A 19,099-nucleotide genomic window follows, 5' to 3' on the forward strand; every position below is an offset into this window, starting at 1 on the left:
CACGCAACATTAATAAATTCGGTGAACTTCGTGACACCGAATTGCTTGGATGAGTTTAGTCGCAGTAAATTCTACAAATTTAAACTTGATAGCTTTTAACTACCGTGTAACTATGTTTAATTTTTATTTCTCTACATAATCCATGCATTCTTTACAAAAGTACAAGTTTAAAAATCCGTGTGAAACTCACACGTCGCTCTTAGCGACAAATGTGTGTCAGAAAATTTTTATTAATCTCCAACAATACGGTGGAAGATTTTTAACGAAATTTTCCTCAGATGCTAAAGATTATAAATAAATATTAATATTTAAAAATGTGATTAATAAATTTGCGAAATAATTACCAGTCTGGATTTAACGCAGTTCGCATGTACAGTACAAGAATTTAGAAAGGTTGTATATGTGTTTGATGGTAGAACTGTTACCAGAGGAAAGATTTAATTGCCGGATATAAATTCCATCTGCTAACTAATTAAACTCCCTCTTAATATAGCACCAACGTTCCCAACCCTGACAGTTGTGCACGGAACAGTTCCGTGTACAAAGTACAGAGAATTTGAGGTGCTACAACAGTAATTTTAGCTAAAATATCATCTGTTATAAACAGCTTTCTAACAATGACAAGTAGAGACTTTTATATTTGCCTTGTTGAATTACATTTCACTCTGTCTTTATATTTATTTCTTCAATTATCTTTTTTCGTTTTTTTAACGTTAGTAATATCTCTTCTAGTGATAGACTGGCTTTTATAAATTTATTACTTCACCTTTCTTCTTTGTGCCGTTACATGTGTAATTTCTAAATAGAGTTAACTAAAATAGCATTTTCTGTTGCAATCTTTTTAATGAATAATATTTAATGTACCCCAAGTCGGAAATTTGCGTTTTCTCTCTTTATTGATTTACCACTAGAAAAAAAAAAAAAAAAAAAAGATGAAGTATGGAGCACCAAGTCGCTTTAATTTGCAATATATTTTAACTAGAGTTTCTTATTACAGTAGAAGCATTGTTAAATTTGTAAATATATTCCTAGATAATTAGAAAGTGATAAGTGTCAAATTTTAATTTTTATATTTGCTTTGATACGATAATAATTTACGTTTGGGAATGAAGATACTTATACGTTCCCGCTATCATTTTCCTCCCCCTTTTCTTATTCATTTTTTATTTTTTTTTTTTTGCCTATCCCATAAGAATGGAATGATCTTTAACAACATAATAAACATTTCTAGAACGAAAAAAGGTGGTTTTTATTGTGGAATTACTCCGCTGTACTTCGTCAAATCGCCGATTTATTGTCTTTTTTTTTTTCCTGATGTATCATCTCAATGAAAGTCTAGAGGGAAAAAAGCTTTATAGTATATATCGACGATGACAAAACAAATCTCGAGTAGACTCGATGCATATGTTAATACAAATTAAGTTAAAAATAAGCGATGCGGTTATTTACACGCATCTCATTTTAATCGCATACCTGAATATGAAATAGTGACTTGCTCGTAAAATACCCACTAAATAAAAAATTCTCAATTTTATTCTCTAATCGTATAGAGTAAAATTTATGTATGAATGATAGAAAATAAGCTTAATATATTGTATAAATGATATAATTCCTGTCTGAGTTTAAAACGTGAGAAGAATATAAGAGAATTAGCAAAATATTTAATTTTTTTTTTTTAACTTAAAACGTGGAGAAAAATAAATTATCCACAGAAATCGGTATGCAACCTGTGAGAGCTTTTAAAGCCAGGAAAAACACGGAAGAAGAATCATTTTAAAGTCGAGTCATTAATCTAACGCTTCCATAAATCCAACTGTAACTAAAATCAATCTATCTTATCACAGTAACCAAGTTTATTATTGTAAAACTTTAGTAGAATTTATAAGATTTCTAACCAATAGTAAAGATTTAAAAGCATTTTTTAAAAGGTAGATAACATTGGAGTGTGTAAAAGAGGTCTTTCCAATATCGATAGAAGTTTGGAAACATGTAGAATAAGCAAAAAAGGAACACCTTATCTCGTGAGGACACACTTTACCAATCTCCGGTTCATAAGTAGAAGAAAAGTATAGTTTTCTTTAAAAATTTTTACGTCGTTTCTGGTCATTGCCCCCTGATGGAACTCTGCAAAGAGAAATTGCGCGTGAAGATGATTCGTAATGCTGTGGCCTAGAGTCTTAATATGGAAATGGTCTACTACAGAAAATTGGAAGAAACTTCCATAATTGAGTAATTCTTATCAAATTTTCGCAAAGTTTAACGGTTCAATGGCTACAAAATTAATAAGGGGAGAAGCGACCGAGTCTCTTAATTATGAAGAGCGAAAAATTAATTATTCATAAAGTAAAGAGCGCGATTGATAAAACGTGAGTTTCGCGTATAACGCGCAAAAATTTTTAATTAATTAATTAAAGTTTATATCAAATTTAATTTAAAACAAAACATTTTTTTTTCTGTTTTTAAATTAAAATGGTGGTGAAGAAGAACAGTTTACATACCTGAAGACTTCTTTTTTCTATTGTTTTTTCACTTGTCAGCCGTATTGTCACTTCATCTTTTTATTATTTAAGTTACCGTTTCTTCGAGAATTTCATAGAACAAACAATTAAATTTATAAATTCGCGTCTTTTCAACGTTTCAATTCCCTCCTCCAGCGAAACATCGCAAACCTTCCCAATGCTCTTCTCAAGCTGAAAAGCGGACGACACGTGAGAGACCGCTAAACCATCTTCCGATTGGTTACAATTTAAAAATTCGAAAAATAACTTTAATTTTAAACGAATTTTAAAATTATTAACTTTTGTTTATAAAGCAGAATTAATTTACTATAAAAGTTCAATTAAATTGTTTAATTAGTAATTTCTGTATCGTCTGGATCACATGGAAGGTGACGTCACATCATGCATGGTGGACGTCGTTTGGTGTTGATTTGTTAAGCATTTGTTGCTTTGCAAAGAATTATATTTAATAAAAAATTGTTTATATGGGTGAGTAGACGATAAATGGTAAGTTTGATGCTTTAAGATTGATATTTTGCCTAAATATTAAACAAATAGGCCATTAAAACAAGGTTACATGCTTTGTTTATGGTGAGTTTAAATGTAAATAATGCTCAGCTGTTTGAAGCAATTTGATTAAAATATAATGAATTTTTGCTTTAAAAATGCATTATGTAAACTATAAACACATAAAAATAGCCAATGAATGAATTATAATTGTTTATTGTTAACACGATGTTTGGCATATTGAAAAAGTACAGTTCATTCATTCATTGACAGGTGTTGAAGCCTAATTTGCATAAAATTTAGTAAATGTGTGACGAAAACATTGTCTTAAAGGCTGAAAAAACCTTTCCTTCAGACGATTTCTTTATTAAAATTGATTTATATTACTATCTTTTAGGTACAATTGCAGTTCTGAATGAAATAATTGGGACATTATCAGAGCTGTAGACCATGCCCAAAGGAGCAAAATGGTATATAATTTGGGGTATAAACACCTCATTCAGAACTGCAATTTTACCTTACATATATTTTTAAAATAAACCTCCACATTTTGCATCATTCACTAGTTAAAAGCCTTTGTTAGCCTCTTGTAATTCATATGTATGAGAGTAAAATTAGTTTTGTCTCCTCCGACGGTGTCTCTACCTTGTTGTGGTGGAGGAGCTTGCGTACACCAATGACTCTGAGAGCTATGCCGGCAGTAGCTTAGCCGGACGGGTCAAAGAGTAGGTGCCAGACAAAAAGAGACACCCTGGTCCTCCAGGTTGGGGGTTTGGACGCTAGACCTGCACCCTATCTCCGGAAAAAAAAAATGATACTGCGACGGAAAGCTCCGGGAAAAGTCCTGGAGATTGGAAGGCCACGTTGGATGCCATAAGCCAAATAGAGATAGAAAATTAATTTTGTGATGATTAACATTACAAACTGAATGATTTACAGTACGTTGAATCATAATAATGTAGATATCAAATAGCTTCTTTGTTAAATGTTTGTTTTAATGTTCTTTTATTTGTTCCTATCTTAAATGAAATAAAATTTTGTTCTCTAGTAAAGTTAAAAGTATTTCAGTTAATGTAACAGATCTGTGAATTATATAATTAGTTTTGCTGTATAATATCCTTAAATATGTATGTGTACATGTTTACATACTATAGTATGAGTTTTAACATGTTTGTATGCCAAAGTAAAAAATATAAACTTGTTTAAAATGAATTTTATGAGAATTAACCTTACAAGCATTTGTGTTAAAAGAGCATGAGTTAAAAGCATTTATGTTGTTCTAATTAATGTTAAAAGCCGAAACCTATATTTATCAGCAATTAATTTTTCATAAAATAAATCTTTTCAATTATTTTAACTGATCATTAAGTTTATATGTTCCATAAATCAAATGATGAGTAAAAAATTTTTTCTGTTTTATTTCTGAATTCAAATATTATTTATGGTTGCTAACCAATTCGAGAGTAATTAAAATTAATGATTATTAAATTATTTATTTAAGCATTTTCTTTAATACTACACAACATTGCATAATATTCTTGAATTGCTCATCATTGCTGAAGTGTGTTTATGCAATACATTAAGAAGTATACAGTAAACATATTAAAGTAGCTTTTATGAAAGTTAATCTTACAAACAATATCACTGAATGGTTTGTATTGAATTGAGTGAATATAAAGATCAACAATTTATTGTTTAAAAGATGAAAGTTTTGGCAGGAGATAGTTTCCTTTATTAAAAATTTATTTCTGTTCATACACAATTGTGTAAACAATATTTTATTTCCTTCATAACACAAAAACATTTATGGGTTAATGTTACCTATGGTAGCAAACATGGCGGCTCATCTCTGAAACAGTGGGACGCACATTCTAACCTAATCTAACCTATTCTAATAAATTACCCCTATTCTAATAATTTAGTTGGCAATAATTATGGTAATTTACTAGAATAGGTTAGGTTAGAACATGCGTCCCCACTGTTTCAGAGACGAGCTGCCGTGTCCGCTACCATAGGTAACATTAACCCATTTATGTAAGTCCTAGGTATTGTACTTGAAACTGTTCAGATATATAACACTTTTTTCTGTTTAAATTGACATGTTTATTAATTATTAAAAGCAGAGACATGTTTATCAAGAAATCGATTTTGTGCTCATTGAAATTACAATGTTGATAAATGATTTGTATTAAATTACATGAATAAAGAAGTCAACAATTGCTTTAAAAGCTGAAAATGTTGGCATGAGATAGTTACATGAATTTTTAATGAAGAAACTGATACTTTATTTATTCCTATAAACTAAAAATAACAACATCAGCAGTACTTTTAGTTTTCATAATTTAAAAATATTAAATATTAATTAATAAATTAATTGTTAAATTATATCATCTTTTAAATATATGTGTATATAAAAGATTATTTCCTATTTAATTTCACATGCTTATTAAGTAGAATATACAAAAACATATTTATTGAGAGAGATATTCTGTATATATTAAACTTATAAACAATATTGATGTAGGATTCACATTGAATCAACATACAGAAGTGACCATTTTTTTAAAAGCTGAAAATGTTGGCACAAGATAGTTTCTTCATTAAAAATTCATTTAACTGCTATATTATTCACCCATTTCATCTAAAAGTGTTTAGGTTAGTCCAATAATTATCAAATTACATAATTTTTTTAAACTTCAACTGTTTACATATGTATGACTCCAAAGTACTTGTTTGTATTGAATTGAATGTCATTTCCCATTACTACTCCAGTGGTATAGTAATGGGAGGAGTGTTTTGTTTTTTTTATCTTGTAGGCACTAAAAAGGTCTTTTTTCAAGCTGTTGTAAGTTTGGTCAGGCTCACAATAGGAAACAGTGTGGTATGGGACAGGATCAAACATATCTGGGACAAACCACCCCTGAAAAATTTGAGGGGTTTTCCTCCACATAGATTTGATTCTGGGTCTCCAGAGCTAATGCCTTGGCTGTTTGGCTAACTGTCAAGGGAGGAATCCAGAATTCATTCTTAGGTATTTAAAACTTGCTTATTAAATTATTATTTATTATTAAATGTCATCATACAAGACTGCTGGATTATTTATTGACTGCTTTATTCAGACACTTAACACTGTTTTTACAGTACACTATGCAAACCAAATGTATTTAGAGCTATGCACCATCTTCAAGGTTTCATAATCCTTAAAACTGCTTTATTAAGAGCTGGAATATGATGATTGGTGTATTATTATTATAAAATATTGTATGTATTTTCCATGTTCCAAATTTATTTTAAAGTTGAATGTCACAATATTCTTTGCATATTTTTTGAATATGAACCTACACTATGAAGAGCATATTCTTTCAGAATATGCTCTTCACAGTGTAGGTTGGAGGCTATATGCAAAGTAAAGCCATGCTTTCTAAAAATGTGTGTTATTCTTGCCAATATGGAGTCTAAAAACGGTATTGGGGGTTGTACTATCCTCAGTTCATCCTTGTTGCAGAGGAAAGTCTGCAGAAACAACTTGTTTTGACCTGGTTATAGTGGTAATGAAACCTGGAAGGAGAATAACCAGCATTGTGCACTCTGTTAATGAGTTATAATTCGTTGATTGCTTTTCTCATGCTTTACGAGCTTTTAACCATCTCTAGTAAAGTGGAAAGCAGATGTTTTTTAACATTGTTTTGAACAATAGTTTTGGTTTTATCTCTCTCAAATTTTACAGCATTTTTGAGGGTCTTCAAAATTCCAGATAAATTAATTTTAGGGGACATTGTACTTAAAATTGAATTATGACTATTTACAAAAATATAAAATTTTCGAGTCTATCTTACATCCTTTTTTACTCCACCACAGAAGTAACAGTGTATTGGCTTGAATAAACTTCATTAGAACAAATGGTAAATTATAAAAAATCTTCACACAAAGTTAAAATTGATCGAAATGCCGACCTTTTATTTGAGGATTTGGCGTCCTTTAAAACTAAAAACAATGGTTACAATTTTTGATCACAACTACCTTGTCCTTTGTTCTAATGAAGTTTATTCAAGCCTGTTTGATACACTGAATTTTTTATACACTGTTACTTCTGTGGTGGAGTAAAAAAGGATGTAAGATAGACTCGAAAATTTTATAATTTTGTAAATAGTCATAATTCAATTTTATTTGAAGTTATCCTGGGTTGTTCATGTTATCATGTATGCTTTTATGACTGTACTTTACAAAGGGTCTCACACTTACCATAGTTCTCTTGGCTTTTTTTACTCTTATGGGCATAGTCTACAGCTCTCTCTAATAAAGTCCTAACCACTTTGTTCAGAGCATCAATTTTTACCAAATTATTCTTACAAAATGAATTCTTTTAAATAGTTTTATATACAAATGAGTAGTTAATGATATATAAGCTATAGAGATAGAATTTAATGAATTTTGTTAGATAATTTACTTTCCAACAAATAAGTTTAAAAATATTTGTTTAATAAAATCATTAAGAAAATATAAGTTGCTTGCATTGAATATGCCTGAAACCATTTGCAGAATAGTAATAAAATTTTATTATTTAATTGACAGCAATATATTATTAAGGCAATGGGAAAGAGTTTATATTACTTTGGATTTGTTTTTAGAAATGAATTTTTTAAAATAAAGTACTAAATAAATATAATTTATAGAAATCAGTTTTAACTGAATATTTTGTAATATATTAAAAAAATAAATATTATGAACTGTAGTATTAACAAATGGTAAAAGTTTGTTTATCTGTTTCTCAATATTAGCTTTACACAACGTTTTCTGTGGCAGAAATTACTTCATAACAATTATATTTATTTCAAAATAAAAAATTTTAAATAAGGCAATTGCATTGTTAATTTTATTTTAACAGTATTTAGATTAATATCACATACATATGTATGAGAGTTAATTAAAATAAAAGATTAAAAGGTTATAATAGAGATAAAAAGTTGAAAAAGTCCAAGATTCCAATTACTCATCAAAAACACGAAATTTACAAATGATTTTGATAATCATTTATTGACGTGATAAACATTTATCAAAACTTGATAAATGTTTTATTATATCATCATAGATAGATATATCATGCTTTTATGACTGTAATATGTTTAAAAGTTTTTGGAAGTTACCTGAACATGTTCTTCTATTTAGTTTATATCTGGTGATCCTATTATGGATCGGATATGACACAACTAACTACTTTTTAACTGAGAAATGTTTTAAAATATTACTAAATAATTGCTTGAAATCTTATGAAGGAATCTCTTTGTCAATTGCTGTTTTCCAACTCTGTTTTGAAATACTATATTCAGTGGCGTAGCTAGCATGGGTGACACCCGGTGCGGATATCGTGGTGTCATCCTTTTTAACTCTTTTATAAAACAATGTTGAATTGTAATATCTTTGCACTCGGGCAACTTGAACGCTATATTGAATATGCGATGTCGCGACATACAAGTTTAGATTTATAGAATAAATCATAGTAAGATTTTCAGCTGGTGCGAGCTCCAGCTGAAAATCTGCTGCCCCCCCCCCAGCTATGCCTCTGACTATATTTTCTTCCAATAATTGTTAATAAAAATATTATGAAAACTTTTTATAATGTTATAATAATATTTAATATTTTTATCATTTATAAACTATATTTTATTTATTTATTTGTTTAAAAATAATCATTTTATTTTTGGATCTGTGTTCCGTTGCTCTTATCATCTGAAGAAGAACTTCCAAAGTTCGAAAACATTAACGACATATTTTTTCGTTTTTTCCAACACCAGTAATTGGTTCATGTACGTGTGGTATATTTTATTTTTAATCAAAACAAAAATATTAAAAATTAAAATTGTATTTTATGATATATAACCATGGTGGCCAAACTGTGGCTCTTCTAGACCCTTATTGTGGCTCCTGTATAAGTTATATATATATATATATATATATATAATATATTATATAAAATATATTATATAAAATACATTTTTAATAGAGGATGTGGCTCTCATATTTCTGATGGCTCTTGTTATTCTAGTCATGACAAGGTTTGGCCAGCCCTGATATATAAGATGCAACTTTTCTTCAAAACAAAGGCTAAAAAAATCATCATGTGTCTCATATAGAAAGTTGCAATCTCTTATAGGCTAATGAATTCTTCAAATTGCATGTACAGTACATAGTATTCATACTTACTGGGTATTTTAAGTTTTTTTGCTGTATCTAAGTAGATTTTATATCTGGGTACTCATATGATATTTTAATTGCAAAGGACTTCTGCTGATCTTATCAATTCTTATCAATATCTGATCAATAGAAAATACTTGTGGCTTGCATTTTTTTACTATAGCTAAGCAACTTTTGCATATATTAAAGCAGAATATTTTAATAGGAAATTTTAATTGTAAATGGCTTTCTTTAAACTCCTGTTTACCCCGATAAATAAAAGTACACATTATAATTTTAGTTTTTTTAACCAGAATATATTAAAATAATTTGGAGCTGAGTGCTAAAAGCACAGGATAGTTTAAATATCCTAAACACTCCTAATATTCTGTGTCGAAGTAGGGTATGCCTTATATGCCATAAAATATAATAATATATTCTTTGTGTAATGAAAAAATATTTGTGATTAAATGCCAAACATTCTTTTTGTTTATCTGATAATATATAATTGTACTGATAATTTTATAAACATTGACCCAATTACTAAACTTTAAATAAGAATTGTAAACATTGTTAGCACCCTATAAAATGGTGCTTATCAAATTTTGCCTTCGTAGACCAGTTGTTTTTATTCCAATCCCTCACAGACAAGTATTTTTTGAAATTCAATAACAACATTTATAGAATGGTGAGTTAAATGGAGTTACAATGAGTTTTTTAAGACTATTTTAGTAAGAAAATTGCAATAACAAAACTTTTATTTATGGACCCCTTATCCCTGGCACAGTTTTTAAATAATAAATAATTATGTTGTTTAAATTTATATTATTTAAGAAGTATATGGTTTAAATAATTATACTATTGTATTTTTGATTTAAATTAAATTTATTATTATGAAATATATATTTAGCATCATGGTTATCCTTCCTCCATTTTCTTTTTCCCTACAGCTCTGTTTCACTAACAGTTTTACTAACTGTACCATTTTTTTGAAACATTACCTGCATGGTTGGTGAAGGATATTTTTTGAATTTTTAGTAGTTATGCATTAGGATTATCTATTCGTCTTTAATTTTATATACACTGTATATATTATTGAAAATAATATAAAATGCCATTTATAAGTTTCATAATTTGATTTACCTTATTTCATCAATGTGTAATATCCTCTATAAGCCAAACTCTACATGCCTACAAGGTCTCGCTGATCATTCAAAAAAAAAATTCAGCTACAAATGATCAAATAACTATTTTTTCTTTTTAGATAAACATGATATATGCATTTGGATTGAAGTGTGATTAATGATCCCTCTTCAGTGTTAAATGTATTTTTTCTCTTGAATTATACTAATGTAGGTGATATTGGATGATAAAATTATAGAACATTACAATTTTGTAGGTCTTAGTTTCAAATTTTTTATAATCACAGAATTATTAGCAGTATTATACAATTCACAGCAATTAAACCATTACTACATTTCAATAGGTAAACAATGTAATGAAAACAGACAAGTAAAAAATTACAATACTTAATGAATTATTATAAAATTATTCCATCTACCAAATCAATGCAACACGGGTGATCTGCAAGGGGAGTGGAGTGTCTCATGGGAGGACTTCTATGGGAAACTTGTTTCTATTTAAGTATTATAAATGTAAAGAAAATCACTCAGCCAGATAATAGATAGAGTTTGAAACTATGACTAGTATTCAGTGATGTTATTCACGTGGTCACTAGAGGGCATATTTCATAAATTACTTTCACATAACCAATGATATGTAAATTCAAAATAAAATGTTTAATGGATGCTTTTGCTTGTTACACTCAAGCTTTATCAAAAAATTGAAGAAAGTTCTGAAGTGTAACAAGTGAAAGTTATCATTAAATGTTTATTTTGAAGTTATCTATTGTCAGTTATATGAATCTAATTAATAGATCTTATGCAGCCAGTTTTATTGTGTGATTTGGTTTGTATTATGTTTTTAATCTTTCAGTGTAAGAGAATTTGTCCTATCGTTACTTTAGATTCAAGTAAATTGGCTCAGTGTCAGTATTCTTTCATCTGTAACTGATAAATTAATAAGTTTGAATATGAAAATTCTACCAATGAGATTGTTATGATAATGTCAATAAAGTTACTTATTCACTAACAAACTATGTTAATTTTATCTTTAAGTATTTTTCAGTTGTACATTAGTTTAGTTTTTAATGATAAAGTAACATCTGCAAATGATATTAATTAATGATTAATTCATTTGAAAAAATAGTGATTAATGAATTCAATAAAAACAATTAAAATATAAAATTAATGAAATAAACTTGGTTTTTTTATGTAATACAGTCATGTACTTTTTATTTGTGCTTTCAGCTGGATAATGTGCTCTAACTGTTAAAGGTTTTCACAATAAATTAATCTAAAATATTTAGAAAATGTTGACTGTCATAAACATAATAAATAGAAATTTCTAGTGTGTATGGTAAAGACAATATTGTATGGCAATTTAATACAATGGTGGAATTGAGCAAATATTAGAATATGTATTTAATTTGATCTTCAGGATGAACAGATGCTCCTGTTTAATAATGTGGAAGAAATTAAAACAAACAGGCAGATAAATGTCTTGCAATCAATAACACAGGAGTACAATATCTGATTATAAAGAATCTTCTGAAAAGAATGTTGTCATTTTAAATTTTGTATTCTAATTATGTTAATTATTATTCAAGAACCTCATAATGTACATTAAAACATTGGAAAACTGTCCAAGTTTTACATTTGTAAGGTGACCAACTTTTTTACAATGAAAAGGAGGACACATAAATTGAAGGAAAAAATATTGTAAATAAAAGAAACATTTTATTCATTGCAACAATAATACACTAATAATAATCTCTACTGCATGCATATGTGCCGTGTTGTGTTTCGGTAAGAAGTAAACAAAGCTACTTGCATGCAGTGCACTCTCTCAAAGTCTCCTGTGCAGAGCACGTGCGTTTCATAATCACGTTTTGTTGCACTGTACCAAGCCTTGATGAATCGTCATGTCAAATACAAACACATCACATCACATTACGTGCAACAGATCGGATCGGTATCAACCAAATATGGAGATTTACGCATTAGTCTTCAAATATCAAAAGGGAGAACATTTAGGAGGACACTGTTTGAGTGAAGGCAGAACTTACAAAAGAAGGACTGTCATCCCTAAAAGAGGACGGTTGGTCGCCTTAACATTTGCCCATTACAGTTTCTTAATGCATACACAGTGTGTCACCTGGCACATATCTGATCGATATTCAAATTCTTCCTACATTCACTACAGTATATCCATTGACACTACTACTGCAGCAGTCACAATTCTACAGTTCTGCAGCTCCACAGTGGTATTCTGCAGTTCTTACAGATTATACATGACAAGTGATTCTAATTTTGTGAACTACAGAACTCAAAATCCCTTCTTTGTTGCAGTGTCCTCATTTTCATTTATGGCACTTCCTAGAGATAGTAGATTACAAGATGTTTGAATTGAGATGGGAGATGAAACTCAGATGATTGGTGTATATTGCATACTTCTCTGATAATGTTTAACATAATTACAGTAATTTAAAATAATAGAATTCATTTTGAAAGATCCTGCATTTCTTGAATGAACTGACTTTAGCCATATACTCCCTGTGATCAAAAAGTATTGGGAATGGTTCAATAAAATGGAAGATTTGAATTTATTTGTCAAAATTTATCTTGTCCTCTTTAAAGTAATCCTCTCCCAATACTATGCACTTATGCCAATGTTTTTTCCAATCTTCAAAACATGCTTTAAAGTTGTTTTCATGAAACTCCTTTCAGACTCAAAGCAAATCTTGTTTTATGGCATCAATGACTCAAAACGGCGACCATGAAGTGGAAATTTTAGTCACAGTAACAAGAAAATGTCACATAGTGTCATATTAGGTGAATCATGAGCTTGCAGAATTGTATTTGTTGAATTTTTGGCAAAAAATTTATGAATAACAACAACATTGTGAGTACTAGAGGGAAGTGTTAGGTACAATCTTATTAAGAGATGGCACCTAATGCCTCCCTCTAGTATCAATTTGTTTGGTATTTTATTAATATTATAACATTGTGAGTAGGTAGTACATTACTGTGGTGCAAAATTCATGAGTTTTCTTGCCACAAATCAGGTCATTTTTTACAAATTGCTTCAGGAAATGATGCAAAATGCTCAAATAATAAGTAATCTGTATCAGCATGTATGGCAAAAATTATTTTCCAATGTTTAAATATTTTGGAATTTAAAATAATTTTTAAACACGTTCGAATTTGTATTGGTCAATAGCCTGGTGAACACCAAGTTTATGGTCAAAAACGATTCATTTTGTCTAAACCTGTTCATACTGGAACATAAAAAAGGTTTTTTTTTTGTGTGTTAATCTTTGTTGACAGTTTTGTCAATCAGAAGAAATTCATAATGCACAACACTATGACAATGGAAGAAAACAATCAATGTAACCTTGTTTTTGACTGACTTTGACATTTTTTTTTCCTCCACCTTTCAAACACTATTCATTTAATTGTTAAGCTGTTTTGGTGTCAAAAGTGTAGATCCATGTTTCATCATCAGTAATGATGCATTTTAAGAATGATTTAACTTGAGAAAGGTTTTCCTTGTCCACTTAAACATGTTTTTAGAAAAAATTTGATATTTTCGGGAAGACTCGAGAAGTGACGCACTGCAAGCCCAAATAATTTTTTAAAATTGCCTAACAAGTTCCAAACGATGATGGAACATGTTCGATAAAGTCCCTAATTATTAAATGACAATCATTGAGCACCAAATCTCTGACTTGGCAAAGTGTTGTTCATCAAAGTGGATGGTCTACCAGAGCATGATTTGTCTTTGATGCATCCACTGTCTTCTTTCAACATATTGTACGAATATGATTAGTTGATGATGATGCATAAGCCTATCGTTGAAAATAGACTATCAAAAACAAGGTTTTTTGATAGTCTATCGTCACAGTCTATAGTCAATGGTCTAACAAAAACTCATGTTTTTGATATACTATCTTCATCAAAGGCTTTTGCAACATTTTAAACATTTTTGTAGCAGTAAAACTGTTGTCAAAACAAAATTTAATGGATGTTCGTTTTATCGATTACACTTGACATTTTGAAAAATTGCTAGCACAAAAATTCTTTACAGACAAAACAAGCATTTAATTGCAGATGAAAACAGATGATCATATACAGATTGCTGCTAGATGTCGATGAAAGCTGTACCAAACAATGAAAAAACAACATTGCGTTCTTGCATGCATGCAGTTTAAATGAACCATTCCTAATACTTTTTGATTGCTATAGTAAATTTCCAATTTGCTTTTAATATTAATGGATTTATTCTTTGAGCAATAAAGCTATGATCTGATACCGTTCTCAGTTTAAAAATGTTTCCATGACTCTATCATTGTAATTGGTTCAGAATTAATTTTATGCAAAATTCTTGTAACAGTTTTCTAATTAGCTGACATTTCTAAGTGTTAACATATATCCAAAATTTAGTCAGAACATTTATGGCAGTTTGTTGTGTTGTTATTTGCTTATGATATCGTGTTTCGTTTGATGTATATTTGTATATATATACCTTGCCAGGGTTGCGATGGCCGACCGAGTGCCTCGAGTGGATGTTTCTGGCCGTGGGCGTGGATGTGTCCCCGATCGGTGTCGTAATAACCGTCGATGGTTAACATTTCTATTCTTTTTTTTTGTGAATTTGTAAATCAAAAAGTGTTGTGAATTCACAAGAAGTGTTCAAAGAGATTTAGCTAATATTTATTAAACTGTCATCAGTAGTGTGATGATCTAGTTGCTAACTGACTCATGACGAAAGGCAATGCAAGTTTTGTATTGTTTTAATTGTTTTATCTTATATTATATTGATTAATTCAGGGTTCCTACGCACCTGGAAAGTCAGGGATTTTCATTCATTGGTTTCGGAAAAAGTCATGGAATGTCAGGGAATTTATCAAAAATTGTCAAAAAGTCAGGGATTTATCGAAAATTGTCAAAAAGTCAGGGAATTTGTCTCCTTAGCTGCCTCGTTGATTTCGTTTGCTAAATATGGCTGACCAAGCGTAGCCATCTGCAGGTGGCAAGAAGTAATGCTGCAATCTTTAATAAGAAAATATACCAGAATCTGAAATGGCTTTTTCACCGTTCTGAAGCCATATAATTTTACAGTTGTGGATTAATAACAGGATAAACTACTATTATGTAATAGTTTTTAATTTTAATAATTCAGCGATTATAAAAAGATAAATTTGTTAATTAGAATAAAAATAACTAATTAAAATTAGTTTACAAACTTTTAAAACTTGAATCGTAATTTATTTGAATATTCACTTCAAAATAGCTAAATAGATCAGTAAAAATCGGTAATTTAATTGTTTTTCACATTTAAAACATTAGTGTACAACATAAAAAAAACTATAAATAGCTATCCGACATTTACAGTAAAATGCTGGCGCTGATTAGTAGTTTTTTACATTTGTTGTTACAATTTTCCTTGAAAGTACTGTACTGCAAGCATATTTTCCCCCCTCTCCCATTAATTTCTGCAACTTCGATACATAGTTTAATAATTAGTTTAACAGAAATGATGTTGGGTAACATAGCCACTGATTTTGGCAAATTTAGGGATCATACCTGTAATAGATATACTGTAGTTATAGTTTTGAAAATCAACTGAATCAGCGTTTCTCAACCTGCAGCGCGTAAAATTTTGCTGACCGATCAAGAATCTCCACGGACCGGTGGTTGAGAAACAGTGAACTAGATAATCCAATAGTTTAACCAATGTTAACTTGCTATAAATTTAAAAAGCTGATAAATTTTTAAAAAAATTAATCAAATGTATTTTAACTTTTTAGTATCTTAGTGCGAAACAACACCAAAACTATTTTTATAGTTATGTTGCAAAAGAACGAGATTTTATAGTTACGATTCTATGCGCTGAACTTCTATATTTTATTAATGTATAATTGTAATTTCGTTTGATGTTTATTTCTGTATTTATTTTATTTTATTTAAATTCTATAACATTAGTTCGTTTAATTAAAATTTGCTATAAAAGTGAGAAAGATGGTTTGTGATATGATTTGCAATAATTATAAGAATTGTAATTAAGGGTTAAAATAAATAAATTTTGTCTGAATTATTAAGAAAATTTTATGAAAAGATGAAATTTAATGCAAAATTAAATAAATAATGAATAAAAATTATTAAAAATAATTATTAAAACTCTGGCTTTACATCGAAACCGAAATCAAAATGGCGGCAACGGAACATTTTTTTTTCTTTTAATGAGTTGCCAATTCAGCTAATTTAGTGGATTTATGAACAATCTAGCTAAAAAAACCAAACAGTTCTAATGGAAACAGTATGATTTGAGTATTTTTATTAAAAAATGTCTAGCTGTAAATTTGAATTTTGAGTTGGTTGGCAACACTACTTTTAATTAATATATATGCAGATGCGGATTGGATGTCGTTTGAATGTTGTACTTAGTATTGTGACAAAACAAGTCTTACACATTGCTATCTGATCTGGTTCATCTGTCTTTTAATAATAATGTTCGAGGTTTGTGTTTTTCTACATTTTTAAATTATAATGGCACGGAAACAAACGAGGTTTAATCTCCAATGGCTAGATCCAGCTATTCATCCAGAATTCAATTCCTGGTTAGGAACTGTAAAAGATGATGATACAAAAGCATTTTGCTGCATTTGTTGTAAAGTTTTCTCGTTAAGCAATATGGGAAAGCGTGCATTAATATCCCATGCAAATAGTTCTAGTCATGTTGAAATAAAAAGATTGAAGTCGGAACAAACTTCGCTGGTAAGGTTTTTAACCCCAACAAATTCAAACTCTTCTAATAGTCAACAAAATGTGTGTGAAACGGCTTCTGTTGTGGAAGATAGATCTAAGATCATTAATGAACAGTCTCTCACCAAATCAACATTTCTTAGCAGCACATTGACACCTTTTGTGATAAAAGATGATGTAATAAAAGCAGAGATAACTTGGGCATTGGCAGTTGTAAAGAAAAAGATGTCACTCAATTCATGCTCTGATATTAAAAACATTTTCAAAAAAATGTTTCCTGACAGTGCTATAGCCACACAATTTCAATTGGGTCCAGATAAAGCTTCCTATATAATAAATTATGGCCTAGCCCATTATTTCAGAGAAAAATTGATTGATGCTGTTACAAGTTGTGATAATATTACTATCTCCTTTGACGAATCACTAAACAAAGTTGCTCAAAGAACTCAAATGGATCTTGTGATAAAATACTGGGATGAGAGTAAAGATAAGGTTATGACCAGATATTTAAATAGCGTCTTTCTGGATCATAGTACAGCAGATGATCTTCTCTCTGCATTTCTCAATGGCCTTTCAGACACTCATCTTGATCTAGCAAAAATTCTTCATATCTGTATGGATGGACCAAATGTAAACATAAGTTTTCTGAATAAATTAGAAGATCACATGGAGACACAGAATGTTGGTAAATCATTTGTGAGAATGGGAACATGTGGTTTACATGTAGTCCATGGTGCTGTAAAAGCTGGTTTTAAAGTAGTAGATTGGAATTTGTTACCACTGCTACGGAATTTGTACTATTTGCTAAAAGACTCACCCACTCGGCGTGCTGAATACATTGCTATAAGTGGAAGCAGATTGTTTTCCAAAAAGTTTGGTTCTACAAGGTGGTTGGAGAATGGAGAGTGCTTAGAACGTGCAGCAGAAGTTATTGAATCTGTGAAGACATACATAAACAACAGTACAAAGTTGAAAGACAGCAAGGTGGCTACATTCTTGAGACAGGCACTCAATGACCCCTTTATTAAAGTTAAACTTTTATTTTTTCGGTCAATATGTACACAAAGTGAGAGCTTTCTCACCCGATTTCAGAGCAACAAACCTCTTGCACCTTATCTTTATAAAGCAGTTGTTCAATTATTAATGAATCTGATGAGAAAGTTTGTGAAAAATGACAGGGTCACCGACAAGCAGTTTCTAAAAATAGATTTAAATGCTAATGAAAACTTGGTACATCTTAAGAATTTGGATATTGGTTTTGGAGCAAAAAAGGTTTTAAAAGAATTGAAAGTAAGCGATAAAGATATTCTGTGTTTTCTAAGAGATTGTCAAAAAGTGCTGAAAGTGATGACACAAAAGATTATTGAGAAGGGACCTGTCAAGTACAAATGTGTGAAGGCTTTGAGCAGCTTAGACCCAGAAATTATTAAAATGCAATCAAATGTTGGAAAATTGTATTTCAATGCTTTACTGGAGATTCTACATGATACAAACAGGATTGATGAAAGATGTGCTGTCAAAGCAAAAGAACAGTATAATATACTCTGCAATAAAGTATCCATAAAACCCCTATTCTACAAAGTTTGAGGACTTCATATCTGAAAGGAGTGATGATGATGGTCTGGACACATTTTATTGTGAAATTATGAAGGATGATAGGCAACTGCAAGATCTATGGTCTATTATCAAAATTTCTCTTTCTTTCTCACATGGGAATGCAAGTGTTGAGAGTGGTTTTTCAGTTAACAAATCACTGTTGAGTGAAAATCTTAAGGAAGAAAGTTTAGTTGCTCAACGCTTAGTTTATGATGGGATCCATTTTGCCGGTGGTATTGATCAAATAAATATAGACCAGAAAATGTTGTTAACAGTCAGAGGATCTAGACAGCGATATATTGCATCTCTGCAACAGAAAAAAGATATTCAGAAGCAGCAGGCATTGAGGGCTGAAGAAAAAAGAAAACTTACACAACAACTTAAGGATTTAAAACAACACAAGAAAATGTTAAGAAAAGATCATGAAAAGGAAGAAAAAGA

At 29.9% G+C, this 19,099-nt stretch overlaps 3 protein-coding genes across 3 annotated transcripts in view; 2 read left to right on the top strand and 1 right to left on the bottom strand.

The window, feature by feature from the left end:
* The window catches only part of LOC136981569 (uncharacterized), a 451,600-nt gene that overhangs the window by 187,152 nt on the left and 245,349 nt on the right, over nucleotides 1-19,099 (bottom strand). The gene's annotated exons all lie outside the window — the stretch shown is intronic.
* The window catches only part of LOC136981532 (transmembrane protein 229B-like), a 51,518-nt gene continuing 35,342 nt past the window's right edge, over nucleotides 2,924-19,099 (top strand). The window contains exon 1 of the mRNA XM_067277834.1: nucleotides 2,924-2,987. Within this exon, the coding sequence (XP_067133935.1) occupies nucleotides 2,984-2,987 (4 nt within the window). The 5' untranslated portion in view covers nucleotides 2,924-2,983. The remainder of the gene's footprint in view (nucleotides 2,988-19,099) is intronic.
* LOC136981531 (uncharacterized) lies at nucleotides 16,994-18,906 on the top strand. The gene has a single exon (XM_067277833.1). The coding sequence runs from the start codon at nucleotides 17,288-17,290 to the stop codon at nucleotides 18,647-18,649; it is 1,362 nt and encodes a 453-aa protein (XP_067133934.1). The 5' UTR covers nucleotides 16,994-17,287; the 3' UTR covers nucleotides 18,650-18,906.

This window comes from Centruroides vittatus, unplaced genomic scaffold (assembly GCF_030686945.1).
Source record: "Centruroides vittatus isolate TY-2023 unplaced genomic scaffold, ASM3068694v2 contig_767, whole genome shotgun sequence".
In the NCBI taxonomy this organism is placed as follows: Eukaryota; Metazoa; Arthropoda; class Arachnida; order Scorpiones; family Buthidae; genus Centruroides; species Centruroides vittatus.

Coding starts and splice junctions, on each gene's coding strand:
- LOC136981531 (XM_067277833.1), top strand. CDS start 17,288: ATGTCACTCAATTCATGCTCTGATATTAAAAACATTTTCAAAAAAATG.